Source organism: Vulpes vulpes, chromosome 1, assembly GCF_048418805.1.
Source record: "Vulpes vulpes isolate BD-2025 chromosome 1, VulVul3, whole genome shotgun sequence".
Classification (NCBI taxonomy): domain Eukaryota; kingdom Metazoa; phylum Chordata; class Mammalia; order Carnivora; family Canidae; genus Vulpes; species Vulpes vulpes.
Window position 1 is genome coordinate 182,829,545 of NC_132780.1, and position 24,235 is coordinate 182,853,779.

Here is a 24,235-nt window from a genome sequence, read left to right on the forward strand (position 1 = left end):
TCAAGCCTTAAAGGAAGTCTCAACATATTTCAAAGGGCTGAAATCATATAGGGGATGTTTTCAGTGGAGTCACACTATAAATCAATAACAAAAACTAGGAAGTCTCCCAAATATATAATATGTTTACAAATAAGTCATTAAGGGAAAGGATGGAAATCTGAATATATTTTGCACTAAGTGGTCATGGAGATACAGGGGTCTAAAACTCACAAGATAGTGCTAAAGATGTACTGAGCAGTAAAATTATGGTATTAACAGATTTTTAAGGGAAGTATACAGTTCGGGGTCATGGCAACAGCAACGGTATAGTGTTTGAATCATTCTGAAATCAAACAAATATCTAACAAAAAAATGACAAGTTATCCCCATGGACCCCCAAGGTATGAGTGGAAGGGGACTGCTCAATAACAGCTATAAGACTTGTGTTCTAATTGTTTTGCTGGAGGAAGGAGAGGAAAGCAGTAATGCATCTGCTTCAACTGGAAACAGGAACCTTCCTAAATATACTTATATGAAAGAGTGACAGCCCACTCTGAGAATAATAGCTGCAAGGACGAGGAGGGGAAACTTTGAAGTTTTCTACCTGAAGGTGCTAGAGTATCTTGGTTTTTAGGACAAAACCCCGTATTGAAGACTCACTTTTGGAAATAACTTTAAAGTTGAGCAGGATAACAAAATAGAAGCCGAGGAAATTAAAATATCCGGGTATATGTGAGAATGGAGAAAAATCCAGCTGATCTCAGAAAAAAATTAAGTCCGTAGTAAGATTTCACAAAAACAATGGAAGTTCTCTGGAGCATGAAGTTAGAAAAACTATCATGATAAAACACTCACTTCTAAAAATTGAGATTATTTCATGCAATATTTAGCAACAGAAAAAGATCAGCCACATCCCATACAAAGTCATTATAGGCAAAAAAGTAAACATACTTGTAAGCACTGAAGACATGCCAGAGAGACATGTTCACAAAATATGACCACTGTAACCTAATATTTAAATAGAACTAAAAGTTAGGAGATATGAATGAATAAGCAAATTACAACTATGAAAAATCAGAAATGAGCTAATTAAACTCTGAAAAATCAGAAATGAGCTAATTATTTCATAAATGACACAAGATAAACACAACAGGTCATGCCTTATGAGAAAGAGTGTAAAGAAACAAAAAATTGAAAAGAAAATGCAATTGAAAAAATTGAGCAAAATTCAAGAAAACAATTTTTGTAAAATTAAAAGCAATAGTGAGGGACGCCTGGGTGGCTCAGTAATTGAGTGTCTGCCTTTGGCTCAGGGCTTGATCCCGGAGTTCTGGGATCGAGTCCCACATCAGGCTTCTTAACATGGAGCCTGCTTCTCCCTCTGTCTATGTCTCTGCCTCTCTCTCTCTCTGTGTGTCTCGAATAAATAAATCTTAAAAAAAAAAAGGCAGTGAAATATTAAATATTTAATTAAATATTAAAACAATTATAATTGGAAACATTTGTTGATAAAGTTGATGCCAATAGGTTAGTTAATTTCTTAATGGGAAGATAAGGGAGTTCCTGTATGATTGTTTCTGTTTTCTCTATGAAGTACTGTTGACCCTTGAAAACTATGGAGGTTAGGGGTGCTGACTCTTGTGCAGTTGGAAATCTGCATATAACTTTTGACTCCAAAACTCAATAACTAATTACCCACTGTTGACTGGAAGCCTGACCAAGAGCAAACACTTCATTAAAATGTTTTGTATGTCCTACATGTTATATCTGTATTTGTACAATAAAGTAAGCTAGAAAAAAGAAAATGATTAAGAAAATCTAAAAATGTGCATTTTTTAGTACTGTACCATATTTATTGAAAAAATCCACATATGAAGGAACCTGCACAATTGATTGCAGCATTGTTCAGTGGTCAACTGTATGCGACATAACTATCTGAAGATAATAAAGGAAGTTGGTGACATAGCAGTATGTTTGATGAAAACTGAAAATGAAATTCTGAGGTTAGAAAAGTGAACATATTAGAGTGTGGTAACAGGATAGTTAAGCATTCTTGAGTGTTCATTTGAAATTTATGGTCATGAATTCATAGGGAAAAGTCATGGTTGCATGTTTTTGTCCGGTATAGTTTTGTGGTTCTGAATCAAGATCAAGACACACGTCATTTATTTAAGATTTTACCAGGTATGTGTCAAGAAAGGCGAGAAGTGAAGGGTTATACTAGAGACAAAACATGACGAAAAGGAGAAATAACAGAAACAGTGGACTCAGTAGCTTGGACATCTCATTAAGGTCCAGGAATTGCCAGAATGAGAATACTGAATTAGAGGGCCTCGAAGCACAAAAGATTGTTTGGAAAATGGGGGGAAAAATTAAAGATTTTGAAGTGGTTAAGTGATTTAATAAAAAAAATCAAGAGGGAAGAGTATGACACCTGAATTGGTGAAGTGGGAATGGAAGAACAAATCTTTAGAAAAAGAATTAGGAGGTTAAACTACTAGATGGATCATCCATGTTGGTAGAGTCACTAAAAACAGTAATGTAGGAAAAGAGAAAATTAGTTAAAATTATCAGTGAATGGGAGATTATTAGATTGAGAAATTGGTTAAGTTTGATGTCTTGAATATTCTTTATAAGGGCTCTATCCTTCTAATCTGTACTCTCATTATGCCAATATTTTATTTACAAGTCTTCAGTGTTTCCCTATTTACCAGAAAAGTCCTCTTTCTTTGGTACAGTATGGCTCCAGCATGGCCCTACAACTTTATTTTTCCTCCTCATCTTGTTTTCTTGGCTGCAGCCTACAGAGGACTTTTTGTTTCACAGCATCTTTCATATCCAGTGAATATATCTCTGGGCACATCCTTTCTCTGACACTGTGGCCATTCTCTTTTTCCTTTCCTTTTACACCAGCCTATTCATATTGTGCTCATTCTTCTAAGATTTTACCTTTTTTTTTTTTTTTTACCATTTTATTCAAGTCCTAATTTATATAAGGCATTTTATTGTTTTATTTATGTCTTTCACTTCTGAGACTTTTCTTCTTTGAATCATAGTTATTTGCATATATGTCTTCTGCTTTCTTCATGGACTCTAAGCACCTTGAACATAAGAACTGTGTGTTACTAATCAAGCAATTTCATGTGGTGCTTAGCATACTAGTTTTTACACAAGTTTAGTTGTTCAGTTAAACTGAGTTACACATCTTTTTAGTTTTCTAGACTTTTTTTGATATTTCAACCAAATGAAATAAATTTTTGTTTTTTCCTTGAACAATAGTAAGAATTTAGCCGTTTCTCATCTTAAAGTCAACTATGTCTACTTTCATAATGCTTAGTTTATGTGTAATGTTATCGATTGGTTACATGACACACTTTAAGGAGTCTAGTTTATTGGTATGGTCACAGTGTATCCATGTAATAAAACTTGGGGGAGGGGGGTCCCTAAACTAGAGTCTAGGGACAGTAGAGGAAGGGTTACTTTCTGTTTCCAAAGTTTAAGAAGGAGACTATTTGACATGAAAGCATTTCCATTAAACTAGTGGATTAATAGAGTTGTAAAACAAAATTCTCCAGACCTGTCTACCTATGCCTTTCCACTTTCGTGGCTTTTTAAAATAAGAGCAGAAGGACTCATGTGGTGGAATGCAGGGATGAGAAAGAGGATACAAAGTAAAGTGTCAAGGTTTAATAATGTTTCCCAATATTTTTGTGTATTTTATGTATATCTAATTATATCTGATTATATGTATTTATAGCATGTAAGTAAGTATATGTAAAGCATACATAATCTATGTATAAGATTAATAAGCATATTAGTAATGTGTGTATGTGTATGTATGTAGTTTATATGGATATACCATATATACTTAAATAAAACTTTGAAACTGGCAAAACAATTAATATTGGTTAGGTATGTTTATGTTTATACTATACTGTTTAAACTATAAAGAAAGGTGAGAATGGTAAATACAAAAGTCAAGTCATTCTTAAGCAAGGTGAAGGGGGAGGGCTAGTGATTGGCAAGGGGCACAAAAGATGGAGATGGGTTTTAAACTGTCCATTTCCTTTGCCTATGTTTGTATTTCAACCTAGATCTAAGTCTTATATATTAATCTTAAGGTGTCATGCTTCACAATTAAACAAGGTTAACTTCAAGAAAAATCTATGACTTATTTTTGCCTTAAAAGAAATATGTTTGCTCATCTTAGTAATTCTTGCATATATGCATAATAGAAGTAGCAATTTATAGAAAGTATTTGTGTGTGCCTATGTGAGAGACACAATTACTTGCTAGTTAGATTAAGTTTTACTTGTTTTTTTCTATTAAGGTTAATTTGTTGTAACTTAATTCTCTGGAATAACAACAGCATGATTTATTATAGAAAGTCATATTTTGTTAATATAGTCAATGTCAATTTTTCCTCAGATAACCTTTTTTTTTTAAATTTTTATTTATTTATGATAGTCACAGAGAGATAGAGAAAGAGGCAGAGACACAGGCAGAGGGAGAAGCAGGCTCCATGCACCAGGAGCCCGATGTGGGATTTGATCCCGGGTCTCCAGGATCGCGCCCTGGGCCAAAGGCAGGCGCCAAACTGCTGCACCACCCAGGGATCCCTCAGATAACCTTTCTAATAAGAAATTTGTACAAAAATTTTATTATGTATGTATATGTATCTGTATATGTACATAGATACGTAACATGATACCTATACATATGTTTATATACATAGTTATTGAAACAAAAATACAAACACAATACTATTTTAGAAGTTGTAAGTCCGTATTTATAACCTCTGTTCAGTAGTAAGATTTTCAAAGTTATAAAGTAGTGATATATTTTTAAATTAGGAATCTCTCACTTGTGATCATTATTTATCTCATTCTTTTCATTTCAAAAATGTGTGGTTCCTCTCTTGTAAAATCATTATTTTAGTTAAAAAAAGTTTGTTGAAAATTCATATATTGACTAGGCTTTTAATCTAATTCATGAGTATTTGCCTTTTTAAACTATGAGCCTTTAATTTTATATATTTAGCATACACAAAATCTGTTTAAATAATGAAAAAACACTTTCTTAAATAAAATTCCCAAGATGTTTATCCGACAAAACATAATTGTGGTATCTCCAAGTAAATACTGCCATTTGGTCTAGCCATATATTTCTTAGACCTTGATTGATGATACAACTAATATAATGTACTTTTAAAACTTCAGTGTAATGAAATTTATGGATTTTAGTTTTCATTTCAAATACATTGAGAAATATTGTCAATACCATTTACTAATTACCATTTTTCAATAAATTACAGCTAAACATTTACCATTTTGGAGTTTAAAGTATGTCATCATGGCAAAGTTTCGAAGAAGGACTTGCATCATTTTGTCACTTATTATTCTATTTATTTTCTCCCTGATGATGGGTTTAAAAATGCTGAGACCAAATAAAGCTACTTCCGGAGATCCTTTTGGACTTGAACTTCTTCCAGAACTTCATCAACAAACTCACTTAAGGAAAAGCTTTGATTCCCAAAACAATGACAAAGTCAACAGTGAAACAAATATCAAGAACTTAAAAAGTGTTGAAATCACTATGAAACCTTCCAAAACCTCTGAACCTTACCTGGAAGAGCTGCCACCCCTGAATTATTATTTACATGCATTTTATTACAGTTGGTATGGAAATCCACAATTTGATGGTAAATATATACATTGGAACCATCCAATCTTGAAGCATTGGGACCCTAGAATAACCAAGAATTATCCACAAGGGAAACACAGTCCCCCGGATGACATTGGCTCCAGCTTTTACCCTGAATTGGGAATTTACAGCTCTCGGGATCCTTCTGTCATTGAAAGTCACATGAAACAAATGTACTCAGCTTCAATTGGTAATTATTTTTATATGTGTGTGCTTAGGTATGTGATTGTGTGTGTATATAAATGTAGAATATTTAAATAGCTAATTACTCTTCACATTGTTATTAATTATAATTTTAAACTTATAAATACCAAATTAAGCTGTATATATATTCTTAAACACCCAGGACACCACTTTTTAACATTACTTTAAAGTACATTGTTTAATTTCTAATATTTGGAACATTTCCGGATATATTTTTATCGGGTTCTAATTTAATATTCTTAATTATATTAAATTATTATTTACATAAGATACAATGAATTCTCCCACTTGAAGTATAAAGCTCGATTATGTTTCTCTAAAGTATACACCTGTTTAAATATTACCCCAACATGAAGTAAAACATTCTATAGCCCAAAACCTTTCCTCATGCTTCACTTATATACCCCGTATTCCTCCCCAGGAAATTGATTCAGTCACTGTAGAGTAGTTGTGAGTATTCTCTTATTGTATGAAAATAGAATCATCTAGCATTTGTGTGTGTGTGTGTGTGTGTGTGTGTGTGTGTGTGTGTAGTCTTTTGTTCAGCATAGCACATCATTTTGAAGTTTACTCATGTTAACTGTGTCAGTAGTTTAGTCATTATTGCTGAGTAGTATTCCATTATACGATTATAGCAATTTGTTTCAGCATTCATCTTGATGGACATCTGGGCAGTCTCAAATTTTAGGCATGTAGTATATAATTTGGTCTTGTTTTTCTGTTTTTTTAAAACTTGTCTAATGATCTCTTTTTAAATTTGTATTTATTTATATTTAATGTAATGATGATATGGTTTATTTTAAATGTTTTGTTTGCTGTTTTCTATTTATCCCATCTGTTATTTTTTCCTCTTTTTCTGCCTTCTCTTGTATAAAATAGGCTTGTTCCATTTTTTCTCTTCTCATATATTTTCATCTTTGTTATTTTATGATTGCTCTAAAATTTGTAATATGCACTTTATCTGATCAGAAGTCTCTTGTTATTTTTGTTCACTTTTCCCCTTAACTTGCTCTTCCCTCTAACTTCTGGCACTCCAATTGCACACGTTTACATAAAGCCATATTATCCCATAGGTAATTAGTAAAAAAAAAATTTAAAAAAATAATTAGATCCCTGAGAATTCTTCAATTTGTTAATCTACTTAAAAAAACAACAACAACAACAAATTGTGTTGTTGTGTTTCCTCTGTCTTATTAGTGACCCTAACACCAGGGCCATAAAAACAAATTGAGTATTCTCACATTTTTATAGCTGTACAAAAAGCACAAACTCACTATTGAGCTGATATGTACATCAGAGGTGTGCAAGACTTATTCCTGAACAAAATGTAGAATTTTGTGAATCTACATCAACTATGTGTAAGATGACTTGTTTTTCTTCTGTAATTCTTATTTAAAAAATCTACCTTTCTAATATATACTTAAAGCTCCAGTTTCTATGGTCTGTGATAAAGACATAAAATATCAGACAGCATTGACTACCATCTGTGTTCACAATTTACTTTTGGGGAGAAAAACCTTTCAAATGGCTTTTCTTATTTGTACAAAGAGTTTATATCACATTTAAGTCATTTTTGTTATTTCAAGGTTGATTGTAACTATAAAAGCTATGCTTTACAAAAAAATGGATATCCATGGAAGTTTCAGATTTTAAGTGCAAACTGAACTTTATGCAATGAGTGTTCCCCCATATATGTTCATATAAAGAAATAATATGTAAATGACATACTTTGTATGTTATTATCTAATCGTGATTAGGAAGAAAACTTTCAGTTCATATTTAGTTTTATGCCTATGTTATTTTGTGAATACCTTTTTTTTTATTATTTTGATGGTATTATGAATTGGAGTTTTCTTCCATGTTTTTCAGATGCTTTATGGTTAGTGTGTTAGTATATGTGTTAAATGGAAGTGGTGAAAGTGACCATTCTGCCTTGTTCTTCATTCTCTAGGAAAAACTTAGTCTCACTCTTAGCTATTCACTCTGGTATTTTTATATATAGCTTTCGTTGTGATAATTTCCTTCTCAGTTTTTGAGTATTTTTATCATGGAAGAGTTGAATTTTGTCAGGCCCTTTTTCTCATCAATGTAGATTTTTTTTTTTCCTTCTTCACTCTGTGGTATACTACATTTATTTATTTCCACATACTGTACCATCCTTGCATTCCAGGAATAAATTCCACTTAATCAAGGTTTGTAATCCTTTTACTATACTGTTGATTTTTTAAGTAATGATAGATCTTCCTCGTCTTCTGATGGGTTTATGTCCTGTTAAATCCATAGTAAGTTGAAAATATCATAGGTCAAAAATACATTTTTTAAAATTTTAAATTTTTTTTAGAGATTTTACTTATTCATGAGAGGCAGAGAAGAGAGGCAGAGACATAGGCAGAGGGGGAAGTAGGCTCCCTGTGAGGAGCCTGATTCAGGACTCGATCCCAGGACCACAGGATTATGACCTGAGCCAAAGGCAGACACTCAACCACTGAGCCACCCAGGTGCCCTGAAAATACATTTAATACATCTAACCTAACATAGCTAAGGTTCTTAGGACACTTATATTCACCAGTAGTTGGGAAATCATCTAATATGAAGCCTCTTTTATAAATAAGGTGTCAAAAATCTCATGTAATTTATTGAATACTATATTGCAGGTGAAAAACAACAATTGTATGGGTACAAAATGATTGTAGATGTATGGCTTGTTCACTTTCATGATCACCTGGCTGACTAGGAACTGTGGCTCACTGCTGCTGCTCATCATCAGGAGGGAGTATTATACCACATATTGTTAGCCCAGGAAAAGATCAAAATTCAAAATACGGTTTCTACTGAATGCCTATCACTTTCACACTATCATAGTATCATAAAGTTGAAAAATCTTAGGTTGAACCATCTCGTATCTGGTACCATCTGTATTTTGTTGAGGAATTTTTACATCAATATTCGTTTGGGATAATGGTTTAGTTATGTCTTTGCTTTGGTGTTAAGGTAATGCTGACCTCAGAATTAAAAAGTATTCCCTCCTCTTTAATGTTTTGGATAGTTTGAGAAGAATTGGCTTAATTCTTCTTTAATGTATATTGATAGAACTCACCTATGAAGCCTTTGGGTCCAGGGCTTTTCCTTGTTGGGAGATTTTTGATTAGTGATTTACTTTGCTTACTAGTTATAAGTCCATTCTATTTATTTCTTCATGATTTAGTCTTGGTAGCTTTGGAGCTTCTAGGAATTTGTACATTTCAATATGGTTGTCCAATTTTTTTGCCATATATTTTTTCATAGTACTCTCTGATAATTATTTCTGTAGAATTATTAGTAATGTCCCCACTTGTCTTTCTGATTTTAGTACTTTGTATCTTCTTTCCTTTTTCTTAGCCCATCTTGCTAGAGGTTTGTTAGTTTTGATGATTTCTTTAAAGAACCAACCTTTGTTTTCATTGATTTTTCTGTTTCTTAATTCCCTATTTCACTTATCTGTGCTCTAATCTTTATTATTTCCTTCCTTCTAGAAGTCTTACTACTTTTTTCTTGTATTAATTCCTTAAGTTGTAAAGTTAGGTGGTGGTTTTGAGATCATTCTTGTTTTTTAGATGTAAGTATTTATGGCTGTCAGTTTATCCCCTTAGCTAGTATCACCTTGTCCATATCCAGTTTTGATATGTCATGTTTGCTTTATTTTTTTCTAAGTGTTTAGAAAACACTTGGCTTATGATTTCTTTTTTGATCTACTGTTGTTTAATCCTTTAGTCTTTAATATAGTATATTAAATATAGACTTGAGAGGATTTACTCTTTAATGTTAAATCTTATTCTTCATTCCTGGAATAAACCCCATTTGTTGATAATTTATTATCCTATTTATATAATAGTATATCCTGTTTGCTAATCTTTTTAAAAATATTTTGTCTATGTCCATGTTCAGCTGGTAGATTGGTCTGCAATTTTTCTTTTCTTGAAATATCTGTCTTTTTGTTATTAAAGTAGTACTGGTGGAGTGCTCAGTTAGGTGTCTAGCATTTGATTTTGGCTTAAATCATGATCTCAGGGTCATGAGATCCAGCCTCACATTAGGCTTCATACTCAGTGTGGAATCTGCTTGATACTCTCTTCCTTTCCCTATGCCCCTCCCTTCATTTACACTTGTACTCTCTTTCTAATAAATAATTAAAATGTTAAAAAATCAAAAATAAAAAGGCTAGCCTGATAAAACAAGTTAAAACTTCCCTCTTTTTTTCTGGAAGAGATTAAGTAGAGTTGGTGGTATTTCATATTCTGTATTTGATAGAATTCTCCAGTGAAACCATTTTTGCCTGGTGGTTTCTTATTTCATTTAAATTCAAGTTCATTAATAGGACTATCCATGTTATCTAGTTCTTCTTGAGTGAGTTTGGTCCTTTTTCAGTTTTTAAAGAACTGGTCAGTATCATCATATTTGTCAGTTTTATGTACAAAAATTTGTTTATATTATCCCTCCATTACGCTTTTAAAATATATGAGGTCTTTATATTCTGAATGTTTTACCTCTTTCATCTGTGCTTTTAATATTTTTTTTCCTCTTTTTTTTTTTTTTTAATTTTGTCAAGGGTATCTAATATTACTGATCCTTTCAGGCAACCAATACTTGGTTTCATTATCTGGAAAAATGTTGATTGCTGTGGAATTATATCTTACAAATGTCAATTGAAGTTCTTGATAGTATTGTTCAGGTCTTTTCTATGCTTGCCAGTTGTCTACTTGTTCTGTCAATTATTGATAAAACAGTGTTGATGTCTTCAAGTGTAATTGTGGACTTAATCTGTTTCCCCTCCCAGATCTGCCATTTTTTTTTGTTTTCTATATTTTGAAGGTCTTTTGTTAAGTACATAAACATTGAGAACTGCTATATCATTTGGATGGAGTCCTTTATTATGAAGAATCCCTTATTTCTTTTTAAAGATTTTATTTATTTATTCATGGGAGACACAGAGAGAGAGAACCAGAGACATAGGCAGAGGGAGAAGCATGCTCCATGTAGGGAACCCGATATAGGACTCGGTCTCAGGACTCCAGGATCACGCCCTGAGCTGAAGGTAGACACTTAACTGCTGAGCCACCCATGCCTCTCTGAAATATCCCTTATTAGTGCTGGAAATATTCTTTGTTCTAAGGTCTTCTTTGATGTTAATATAACAACTCAAGCTCTCTTTAATTAGTGTTTACCTGGTAAATCTTTTTTTTTGTTGTTCTTTCTTAACCCATCTATGTCTTCATACTTAAGTTGTGTTCAAGGAAATCAGTCTGATCAGGTCTTGCTTTTTTTAAACCAATTTGAAAATTTTGTCCTTAAAATGGTATGCTTAGACTGTTTGTACTCAGTGTGATTGTTACAGGATTAGATGGATTGCAGTGTGTCATTTGCCACTCCCTATTTATTCAATTTCTTTGTTCCCCTCTTTTTTTCTGTGTTCTTTGGATTAATTGAATAATTTTTATGATTCATATACTCTTCACTATTTGCTTCTTTTTTCTTTTTTTAGTTGTTGACATAAGGTTTACCAAGTACACCTTTATGTGATCAGTCCACTTGCAAATAATACATACTTTGTATATAGTATAAGGACCTCATCACAATATATTCCAGATTTTTCCATCCCATATCATTTGCTATTGTCATAACTGTCACATAAGACATAAGACACTGTACATTATTACTCTTTTTTTTATAGATAAGAGGTTGGCTAACATCTTCTTTAAAGGACCAGCCATATTTTTGGTTTTGTAGGCCACATTGTCTATTACAACTACCCAACTCAGCCATTAAATGTAAAAGTGGCCATATGTAAACAAATGTATAGAAAACTTACAGAGGAGAAGATTTGGCTCCTGTGCCATAGTTTGTTGATGACAGCTTTAAACAATCATTCAAAAAAAAAAAGTAAAATAAACAATCATTCATCTTATAAATAATTAAAAGACAAATGTTAATTTTATCTTTTATATTTCCAGTGTTCTTATAATACTAATCTGCTTGTGATGAATTCTTTCAAGTGTTGTTTATATTCTTTGTTTTGAATGATGTTTCCTCTGCTATAGAATTCTCAGTGGGCAGATTTTAGAGGTTTCTGTGTTCTTATGGAACTTTAAAAATGTTACTCCATTATCTTCGATCCTGGTTTCTGATAAGTATACTATAATTTTTACAAATCTTTTCATATCTTTACTTTTCTGAATGTTTCTGTCTTTTTGCATTGACTTAAAATGTTTTTTTCTTCGTTTTTGATTTTTAGCAGTTTAAAGATATTTGTATATGTTGGTTTTGGTATTTATCCTGGGTATTCTGAGCTTCTTGAATTTGTCGTTTTGTCTGTCATCTGCTTTAGATAATTCTTAGCAATTACTTTGACATGTATACCTTCTGCCTCTTCAGAGTTTTCAATGAGATGAATGGTAGAATGTTGATGTTTATCCTAGAAATGTTTAATGTTTTGTTTTAAATTTTATTATTATGTTTTAATTACTATAATTTTTTGTGACTTGCTTGAATTTACTCTCCTTAGCTCTGTTCAGTCTGTTCATGAGTCTGTTGAAGGTATTCTTCATCTTTTAACATGTTTTTCATACCCAAATTTCTTATTCTTTTTATTGAGGTACAACTGACATACAGTGTTGTATTAATATCAAGTGCTCAACATACTTGTTCAACATATGTGGCTTAGTGCTACTATAAGTGTAGTCACCATCTGTCACCATACAATGTTATTACAATATTATTGATGACATTCCCTATGCTATACCTTTCATCTCTGACTTATTTATTCCTTAACTGTAAGTTTGTACTTCTTAATATCCTTTATCCATTTCACCCATCCCCCCACCGTTCTCCCTTCAGGCAGCTACCAATTTGTTCTTCATATTTATGGGTCTGTTTCTGCTTTGTTGTTTGTTTGTTTTATTTTTTAGGTTCCACATATAAATGAAATACCATGATATTTGTGTCCCTGACTTATTTCACTTAATATGCTCTGGGTCCATCTATGTTTTTCAAATGGCAAGGCTTCATTCTTTTTATGGCTAAGTAATATTCCATTGTGTGTGTGTACATATATACATGTATATACACACACCACATCATCTTTAGCAATTCATCTATGGAAGGATACTTGGTCTGCCTCTATATTTTGGCTATTGTAAATAATGGTGCATATATCTTTTTGAATTAGTGTTTTCATTTTCTGTAGAAAAAAATAAGTGTTTTCATTTCCAGTAGTAGAATTACTGGATCAAAAGGTCTTTTTCTTCTTTCCTTTCTGAATTCTTTCAAGATCTATCTATCTATCTATCTATCTATCTATCTATCTATCTATCATCTATCATCTCTTTATCTGTGTGAGAGTGTGAGAATGCATGAATGTGGAGAGGAGACGGGGAGAGGGAGAACAGACTCCCCACTGAGCAGGGATCCCAATGTGAGGCTTGATCTCAGGACCCTGAGATCGTGACCTGAGCCAAAGGCAGACACTTAACCACCTGGTGCCCCCGATCATAAGGTATTTCTATTTTTAATTTTTTGAGGAACCTCTATACTGTTTTTTGCACAGTGGCTGCACCTGTTTACAATCCTTCCAACATTGTATAAGGGTTTCTTTTTTCCCATATTCTTGCCAAGACTTGTTATTTGCTGTCTTTTTTATTCTAGCCATACTGATAGATACAAGATAATATTTCATTTTGGTTTTGATTTGCATTTCCCTGATGATTAGTGGTGTTGAACATCTTTTCATGTGATTATTGGTCATCTGTATGTCCTCTTTGGAAAAAATATTCAAGACTTCTGCCCATTTTTAAATCAAATTATTATTATTTTTTTTTTATGGGTGATACTGGTGTTAAGTTATATGATATGACGTATGATTTATAGATATCTTCTCCCATTCAGTAGGTTGCCTTTTCATTTTGTTCATGGATTCCTTTGCTGGGCAAAGCTTTTTATTTTGGGATAGTCCCAATAGTTTATTTTTGCTTTTGTTTCCCTTGCCAAATGAGACAAAACTAGGAAAATTTTGCTAAGACCATTGTCAAAAGACATTACTATTTTCTTCTAGGGAGATATTGAGTTGCAGGTCTCACACTTAGGTCTTTAATCCCTTTTGAGTTTATTTTTTTGTATATTGGGAGAAAGTTGTTCAGTTTCACTTCTTTGCATGTAGCTGTCGAGCTTTACCAGAACCCTTTATTGACAAGTCTATCTTTATCCCATTGTATATCCTTGTTTCCTTTGTTATAGACTAATTGACTGTGGGTTTAGTTCTGAGCCCTCTGTTCTGTTCCGTTGATTTATGTATCTTATTTTTTATCCAATACAATACGGTTTTGATTACTACAGCTTTGTGTAGTATACCTTGAAATCTGGGATTGTGATACCTTCAACTTTACTCCTTTAAAAAAAAAAAAAATTACTTATTAGAGAGAGAGAGAGATCACAGAGGCAGAGGCAGAGAAAGAGGAGAAGCCAACTTCCCGCTGAGCAGAGAGCCTAATGCGGGACTCCCAGGGCCCTGAGATCATGATCTGAGCCAAAGGCAGACACTTGATTGACTGAGCCACCTAGGTGACCCAACTTTATTCTTCTTTCACAGGATTGCTTTGACTGAGGTCTAGTGGTTCTATACAAATTTTAGGATTATTTGTTTCAGTTCTGTGAAAAGTGTTGTTGGTATTTTGATAGAGCTTGCATTGAGTCTATAGATTACTTTTGTTAATATGGACATTTCAACAGTATTTTTGCAAACCATGAATATGGAACATTTTTCCATTTATTAGTGTTCTTTAATTTTTTTCATCAGTGTTTTATAGTTTTCAGAGTATAATTTTTTTAACTTCTTTATTAAGTTTATTCTCAGATATTTTATTATTTTTGGTGTGATTATAAATGAAGCTGTTTTCTTTATTTCTCTTCTACTTTGTCAGTAATGTATAGATAATGCAACAGATTTCTTTTTATTAATTTTGTATCTTGCAACTTTACTGAATTCATTGATCAGTTCTTAGTAGTTTTTTGGTGGAGTCTTTAGGGTGTTCTATATATAGTATCATGTCATTTGCAAATAGTGACAATTTTACTTCTTTACCAATTTGGATACCTTGTATTTCTTGTCTGATTACTGCAATTAGGACTTCAGTACTATATTGAATAAAGATAGTGAGAGTGGACATCCTTGCTTCATTCCTGAAAAAGGAAACACTTTGAATCTTTCACCATTGACTGTGATGTTAATTGTGGGGTTTTACTAATGTGATTTTTATTATCTTGAATAATGTTACCTCAAAACCCATTTTGTTGAGAGTCTTTATCACAAATGGGTGTATGTTTATGTCATTTGCTATTTTTGCATCGATTGAGCTTATCATATGGTTTTTATCCTTTCTCTTGTTACTGTGATATATCACATTGATTGTTTTGCACATATTGAAACACCCTTGCATCCCTAGAATAATCCTACTTGATTGTGGTGAATGATCCTTTTAGTATATTGTTGAATTCTGTTTGCTGGTATTTTGTTGAGGATTTTATATTTACATGTTAATCAGAAATACTGGTCTCCAGTTTTCTTTCCATGTATTGTCTTTGTCTAGTTTTGGTATCAGTCTAATGATGGCCTCATAGAATTAATTTGTTAATTTTCCTTCTGTTTTGGGGAATAGTTTGATAAGAGTAAACATTAACTCTTCTTGAAATGTTTGGTAGAATTCACTTGTAAATCTGTTGGGTTTGAACATTTATTTGTTGGGAGCTTTTTTATAACCAGTTCAATTTTATTACTAGTCATTGGCCTATTCAAATTTTCTATTTCGTCCTGATTCAGTTTTGGAAGATGATGTGTTTCTAGGAATTAATCCTTTTCTCCTAGGCTATCCCAATTTTATGGATGTGCAAGTGGTGGGGAAGGGGAGAGGAAAGGAAGAATCTTAAGCAGGCCCCATACCCAGTGCAGAACCCCAAATGGGACTTAATCTCATGACCCTGATATGACCTGTACCAAAATCAATTTGGGTACTTAACCCACTGAGCCACAAAGCTGCCTGTTGCACCAATTTGTTGAAACACATTTTTTTTCATTATATTCTTTTATAAATCTTTACATTTCTGTGGTATTGGCGGTTATTTCTCCTTCATTTCTGATTTTATTTATTTGAGTCCTCTTTTTTTTTTTTTTTCCTTGATGAATCTGGCCAAAATTTTATCAATTTTGTTTTTCCTTTCAAGGAAGCAGTTCCTGATTTCATTGATCTTTTTTTCTTTTTTCTGTTTGGTGGTATTTATTTATTTACTTATCTATCTATCTATCTATCTATCTATCTCTGTTTCTGCTCTGAACTTTATTATTGTCTTTGGGCTATGTTTGTTCTTTTTCTAGCTCTCTTAGGCCTGGGTTTGGTAATTTGAAACTTTTCTTGTTTCTTGAGACAGGCCTGTATTGCCGTAACTTCTCTCTTAGAGCTGAACTACTTTTTCTGTGTCCCAAAGATTTTGGATAGTATATTTTCATTTTCATTATCTCTAAGTGCTTTTTAATTTCCTCTTTGATTTCATGATTGACTTACACACTGCTTAGTAGCATGTTGTTTGGCCTTCCTGTATTTATGATCTTTACAGATTTTTTTCTTGTAATTGACTTCTAGTTTCACATTATCATGGCGAAAAGATCCTATATATGATCTTAATCTTCTTAAATTTATTGACACTTGTTTTGTGTCCTAACATATGATATGTCTTGGAGAATGTTCGATGTGCATTTGGAAAGAATGTATATTTTTCTGTTTTTGAATAGAATGTTCTGAATACATCTTTTAATTTCCATCTGATCTAATGTGTCATTCGGAGCTACTTTTTCCTTGGTGATTTTACTCTCTGGATTGTCTTTCCATTGATGTAAGTGGGGTATAAACACCTCTACTATTATTATAATACTGTCAATTTCTCCATTGCTGTCAATGGTTGCTTTATATATTTAGGTGTTTCTATTTTGGGTGTATAGTTATGTACAATTGTTATATCTTCTTGTTGGATTGACCCCTTTATTATTATGTAATGCCCTTTTTTGTCTCTTGCTACAGTCTTTGTTTTAAAGTTTATTCTGTCCCATTAGTATTGATAACAAAGTTTGTTGTTGTTGTTGGATGGTGCAGGTTTTCCAGGTCTCCTTCTTTTCAGTATGTGTGTATCTTTAGGTCTGAAGTGAATGTTTTTTGGGCAGGATATAGATGGGTCTTGTTTTGTTAGCCATTCAGTAGCCCTGTGTCTTTTAAGCATTTAGTGCATTTATATTTAATATTGATAGGTATGTACTTAATGCTTTTTTTGGTTGTTTTAGCTTTTCTCTGTATCTTTCTTTTAATTTGGTTTGATGGTTTTATTTAATGTTATGCTTGGATTCTTTATGTGTGTCTCTGCGTATCCATGTATAGGTTTTTGATTTTTGGTTTCCATTAATTTATATATAATGTGCATACGAGTCTTGGTTCATGATTGCTTAAGTTCAAACACATTCTGAATAGTACTAAATATATATACATTATGTCTTTTTAGTTTGTATATGCTTCAGGTGATTTTTGTAGGTATAATTGATCTTACTGCTTTTGTGTCTTAACTTCCATACTGGCTTTATAAGTAATTCATTTACTTCCATTACAGTATGTGTGCTTTTACCTGTGAATTTTTTTCTTTTATAATTTTATTACTTGTACTTATGGTTTCTTTTGATATGAAGAATTCTGTTTATCATGTAAGGCTGGTTTAGTGGTGATGAACTCCTTTAACTTTTGTTTGGGAAGCTACTTCTTTTCCTTTTTCTTTTTCTTTTTCTTTTTTTTTTCTTTTTCTTTTTCAAGATTTTACTTACTCATCAGAGACAGAGAGAGAGAAGCAGAGACATAGACAGAGGGAGAAGTAGGCTCCCTTGGGGAGCCCGATGCAGGACTCAATCCCGGGATCATGACCTGAGCCAAAGGCAGGTGCTCCATCACTGAGCCACTCAGGCATCCCACTACCTCTTTTTCTATTCTGAATGATAAACTTGCTGGGCATTCTTGGTAGCAAATTTTATGTTTTGTTTTGTTTTGTTCCCCCCCCACCCCTTTCATCCTTTTGAATATATCATGCCACTTTCTTCTGACCTTTACAGTTTCTGCTGAGAAATCAGCGAATAGCCTTAGGGAGTTTTCCTTGTATATAACTTTTTCTTTTCTCTTGCTGATTTTAAAATTCTTTTTATCGTTATGTTTTGCCATTTTACTTACTATGTGTCTTAGTGTGGACCTTGGGTTCATCTTGTTGGTGCCTATGTGTGCTTCCTGGATCTGATGTCCGTTTCCTTTCCCAGATGAGAAGTTTTCAGCTTTACTTTTGCAGATTTTCTCCTGCCTTCTCTCTTTCCTTTTTATGTTTTCCCTATAATGTGGATGTTACTACACTTGGTGATGAGTTTCCTTAATCATCTTCTCCTCTTCTTCCTCTTCTTCCTTTTCTTTCTTTCTTTCTTTCTTTCTTTCTTTCTTTCTTTCTTTCTTTCCTTTCTTTCTTTCCTTTCTTCTTCTTCTCCTCCTCCTCCTCCTGCTACTACTCCTCTTCCTCCTTCTCCTCCTCCTCCTCGTCCTCTTCCTCCTCTTCTTTTCATTAACCTCTTTCTCTCTTTGCTGTTCAGCTTGGATGCTTCCTCCCATTACCCTGTCTTCCAGATCACTGATCTGTTCTTCTACATCCTCTAATCTTCTGTGGATTACCTCTGGTTTTTGGTTTTGTTTCATAATCTAAGCAATTGAGTTCTTTATCTCTGACTGGCTCTTCTTTTATACATTTCTTTGTTGAAGTTCTGAGGTCATTCATTCTATTTTCAAGTCCAGTGACTATCTTCATGATCATTACTTTGAATTGTCTGTCAGGCATATTTGCTTATCTCAGTTTCATTTAATTCTTTTTCTATGATTTGTTTCATTTGGGACATATTTCCCCATGTCCTCATTTTGTCTAACTCTGTGTTTGTGTCCATATATTAGGGAGATCATTTATGTCTCCTGCTTTTTAAAAAGTAATGGCCTGTAGAAGAGGTCCTGTGGTACCCTGTCAATCCTCCCTGGTCACCAGAAACAGGTACACGTGGGGTGTCTCCTCTGTAGGCGGTGTGTGCCCTAATGTTGTGGTGGAACTGCTTTTGTGTTCAGCTCAGCCAACTGCAGTGCCCTAATGTTGTGGTGGAACTGCTTTTGTGTTCAGCTCAGCCAACTGCAGTGACCCATTGTAGTGGCAGTTTGTGCAATTGAGAAGTCTATTTGAGGCCTTGGCAGGCTAGTAGGTGGGTAGGGTCAGCAATCAGGCTGTTTGCCCTTAGCCTTTCTGCCACAGCTGTGGGATACCAAACAGCAAACCTTCTTTCTGTTCAGCCAGTAAAGAGGCTTTGATGCTGGAACTTTGGGCATTCTAGTGTGTAGGATTATCTTCCCCTTTCCCCAGGGCAGGAATCACTTTTGAGTGATGCTGGTCCCTGCTGGGGTTGCTTGCGGGTTATGGTGGGGCAGGAACCACTTTGGTGGAATGCCTAACAGGGCGGCAGGAGGGTTGGATGGTCAGGTCTGCAGGTGAATGTGGGGACAGAGCCCATAGTACTAGCAAGATAGGTAGAGAGTGTTAGTACTGGCTCCTGCAAGTGTCCGACTACCTAGGATGGGAGAGGGTGAGAGAAATGACACCTTACCAATACTTTTGTTTCTAAAGAAGTCTTCTGATGATTCCCCCCCCCGCCCCCTCCCCCTGGCATATGTTCTAAGATTACTGAATAAATCTCCTTCATGTATACCCCAGGCACTTTTCAGACTGCTGTTGTGCTGTGTCTCTGGTTGAATTAATAATTATGATGGATTTTTAAAGGCAGGACTCTGTTCCCTATTGTTATCTGACCCTGTTGAAGTTAATCCCAGCTGATTTTTAAAGTATGCGAAGTTAAGTCTTGCTGATATAAAGCTCCTAAAGTTAAGTCCCATTGGTTTTCAAGGCTTGATGTTATGGGAACTCATCTTCCCAGTGCATTCCCCAGTGCCCTGCATGCTGGTGTAGGGTTTAATCCTCTTCCTTTTCTTTAGTTGTGGTATAAGTCCTGTTTGTGGTTAATCTCACCTGGCGTTTTGATTCTTAATTGTGCCTCCACCTCTTCTATCCTTTTTGATGTGACTACCTGTCTGTGATTTAACTGTGGAAAGTCTTCTCTGCCAGTCTTCAGATTATTTTCAGAGCTAGTTACATATATGTGGCTATAATCTTAGAGGTGTGTCCATGGGAGGAGGTGAGTTTGGGATCATCCTGCGTATCTTGCCTGAATTTCTATTTGATTCTTAGTTTTCATCTCAGCTGATCTACATATGATGGCTCTCTTTCCCATTAGACCTTTTAATGTTTTAATCATAATAATTTTATACTCATTGTTTAATTATTTCTGTTTCATATCTTAGTCTAGTTCTTTTGACTGCTTTGGCTCTTGACAGTTATTTTTTTCTTGCTTTTTTATATGCTTTATGCTTTTTGTTGAACATAGGTTATCTTATATAGTGACAATAGTATTCATGTCTAGAACTGGGCTTGCCTTTCTTCTAAATCTTTAGTTTGGAATAACGTTTGATATGTTAGAAAGAAACAGTAAATTATATGAGAAGCTATTATAAACTTTGCGGAGTTAAATGCATCCTACTTTATTTGTCATTGTCTTTTTATTTCCTTGTAATTATGTGGGGGTCTTATTCTATTAATTCATTCTCTGTACTTTTTAAAACATACTTTTAGAGAATGAACTGAACTTATATCCATTTTACAAATGGAAATTTAAGTAAAATAAAAAATACCTATCAAATAATGGAATGGGAACTTGATTCTCTAGGTTTGATTTCATGTCTTGTGTTCTTAACTATTATCTGTCTAGATTCATTATTTGACTACATTGGAAGAAAACATAATTGGGTTTCATTTATATTGAAGGCCCTGTGGTATGTGCTATGGAGGAACAACATAATCAATAGGACATCTGTATTTAATAAAATGCTAGGGGTGCCTGGGCGGCTCAGTTGGTTAAGTGTCTGACTTTTGGTTTCAGTTCTGGTTGCGATCTCAAAGGTCATGAGATCAAGCCCCACATCAGGCTCTGAGCTCAGTAGGGAGTCTGCTTGAAAATTATCTCCCTCTGCCCCACCCCCTGCTTGGCACACACTCTGTCTCTCAAATAGATAAATCTTAAAAAAATAAAAAACAAACTGCTAATATTCTAGGAATAGACCTCAAAGAATATCTATTTTCACTACACATTTGAAATAGTAGAAAGACACAGTAATCATATTTGTAAATGATACCTAGTTTATGTGTTTAGAGAAAGTTTTCTGGTTGCTGTGATGATTCGTTACCTCTGTAAGTGGTCCAACCCTCCTCATGAGGAGGACCATCATCATTGGGTTATTTCACAGGCCATTACTTACTCAGAACTCATGAGTCATATAGTCCAAGAGACACTGTACAAAGATAATTTAGACTGTGGAACACAGTATGGGGATAGAATTAGACATATGGAAAGGATAATTTGATACAATAAAAATCTGAAAGAAAATGAGGAACAAAGAACATTCTTCTCAAGCCTTAGTATATAACTTCAACGAGGAAAATGAGGAAGAAAAATCAGTAGAGAAGAATGAAATGGTTAGAGTATTAGGAGAATCAATAATCTAGCAATGCTGTCCAATAGAACTTTCTTGATAATGAAAATGTCCCATATCTGTGCTGTTCAATACAGTAGAAAATACTTGTCACTTTAAAGCTAGAGAATTTCCCAAGTGTTTTCAACCTGGGACTTAATCCACAGTTTTGAGGATTGGTTTACTTCTGCCAACTCTTTTGGGCAGACTGATTTCCTTGCTCATTTACTTCTCTTCTTCATGATTTTGCCTCAGTTTGGACAAGTAATTCCTTACTCTCCACCTCTTTAAGATTTTTGTAATCCACATTTTATTTAATAAGTTTTTTCATTGGAAATGTTCTGTGTAGCCTAATCTATTATTAGAAACAGGAATCTTTTGTATTTCATGGAAGAATGCTATGCCTACAATTTTCCTAGGCTTCACGGCATTTTCTTTCTTTTGTATATTCTTCCTTTACTATTTTGTCTCAACTTTGTTTTCTTCATTTATTTCTTGCAGGATTTTTTCATAAGTTCTATGTTGAGAATATTTTGATTGTGACTTTTCACTGATAGTGTTCTTTTTATAAGCTAGGCTAAGTAGGCAGCTTAGATGTTTGATCCATTGTTTCCAGACACTTTCTTACCAGCATTTTTCTCTATATGGTGGACTCCCTTCGTGGCTAGCCATAAGCTTCCCTAAAGCATCTGATGTATTATAGATTTTTTTTTCTACTTCTTGTGTTCTTATTGCTATTTTTATTTTCAGAGTGGAGGGATCCCTGGGTGGCGCAGCGGTTTAGCGCCTGCCTTTGGCCCAGGGCGTGATCCTGGAGACCCGGGATCGAATCCCACATCGGGCTCCCGGTGCATGGAGCCTGCTTCTCCCTCTGCCTGTGTCTCTGCCTCTCTCTCTCTCTCTCTCTCTCTCTCTGTGACTATAATAAATAAAAATTTGAAAAAAAAATTCCTTATTTTCAGAGTGGATAGATGATACAGACATCTCTTTCTGTAAACTTTGATGACAGTTCTGTTTTATTTCTCTAGATGGGGCTGCTCTGTACATTGTGGTTCTACTATAAAGTTTAAGGCTTATAATTTAGTTCTCTGCCAGTTTCTAACCTTGCACTTCTGTATTTCCACATGCTTCTCTTTTGGTACTATTGTATTTATCTCCATGCCTTGAAGAGTATTTTGAATGATTTAGAAATAAGTAGCATTTTATTAATGGCCTCTCATTTCTTTATATATTAGTGAGGCTTTGAATTAGTTGATTTCCAATATTCCTTCAAAGTTAGTGGTTTTTTTTTTTTTGCAGGCTTATGTTTCTAAAACTTATTTTGTAATATATCATTTCAAAAGTAAGTAAGTAATACAAGGAGAAACTAATTTTTTCCTTGAATTTTCATAATTGCGCCAAATGGTAAGTATCCATAGTATCTTCCAGTATGTAAATGGATAAACTGTGGTACATTTGTGCAATGAGATATTATGCAGCAGTAAAAAGAATGCTCTATAAATTCATAAAAAGACATAAATGAACCTTAATTAAGATGGCTGACCGAAAGAGTTACTGTGTGATTCCACCTATGTAACCTTGTGGAAAAGACAAAGCAGTAGAGATACTGAAAAGATCAGTTATTATCCAGGGAATTGAGAGGGAGAGGAAGGAGGGATGAATAGATGGATGCCAAAGGATTCTGAGGTTGGTAAAACTATTGTGCATAATACTGTAATCGTGGGCACATATGCTTTTGTCAGAAGCCATACAACTGTACATCATAAAGAGTGAACCCTAATGTAAATTGTGGACTTTGCTTAATAATGTATCAATATTGGTTCAAGTGTGGCAAATATACTACATTACTGCAAGATATTAATAACAGGAACCCTGTATGTGAGTTGGAGAGGGGTGTAGGAGGAGAATATATGGAAACTACTTTCTGTGTAATTTTTCTGTAAACCTAAACTTATTCTGGAAAGTAAAACCTATTAACTAAAATATATTCATATCTGATAAAAAAATTCACAAATATGACTATATAAAGTAAATAACCATACATAGTATCTAAGTAAGAAAACAACTCATATGATAATGTATTTCTTTTCTATTATTAACAATTTGATCTTTATTCTACCTTTTTAAAAACTTTTTTAGAATACCTCTAGTTACTCCTGTTCCTATATTTATTTTTCTTTTTGGCCTTTTCTATTAGGTGTACTAGCCCTATCTTGGTACCCACCTGGTACAAATGATGAGAATGGAGAAAATACTGATGACTTGGTACCAACTATTTTGGATAAAGCTCATAAATATAATCTGAAGGTATTTAATTTTATATTTTTATTGAGATATCATTGGCATATGACATATTTAGTTTCAGGTGTTCAACATAATGATTTGATATGTTTATTTTGTGAAAGGATCATCACAAAAACCTAGTTGACATTCATCATCACATTTTTACAAATTATTTTTTCTTGTGATACAAATTTTTAAGATCTATTCTTATTGGCTTTTAAATGTATAATACCATGTTAATTATAGTCACCATGCTATACATTATATACCTAGGTATATTTTTATTTTATGACTGGAAGTCTGTACCTTTTAACCATATTCACTATGTACTATGTAAATATTTTCTCCCGTTTGCTATTTGC

General features: G+C 33.6%; 1 protein-coding gene across 3 annotated transcripts in view; it reads left to right on the forward strand.

The window, feature by feature from the left end:
• MANEA (mannosidase endo-alpha) overlaps positions 1-24,235 on the forward strand; it is a 63,338-nt gene that overhangs the window by 8,840 nt on the left and 30,263 nt on the right. For all 3 annotated transcript variants that reach the window (XM_072737521.1, XM_026002895.2, XM_072737518.1), the window contains 2 exons: positions 5,294-5,872; positions 23,788-23,897. In XM_072737521.1, coding sequence (XP_072593622.1) covers positions 5,332-5,872; positions 23,788-23,897 — 651 coding nt within the window. In that variant the 5' untranslated portion in view covers positions 5,294-5,331. The remainder of the gene's footprint in view (positions 1-5,293; positions 5,873-23,787; positions 23,898-24,235) is intronic.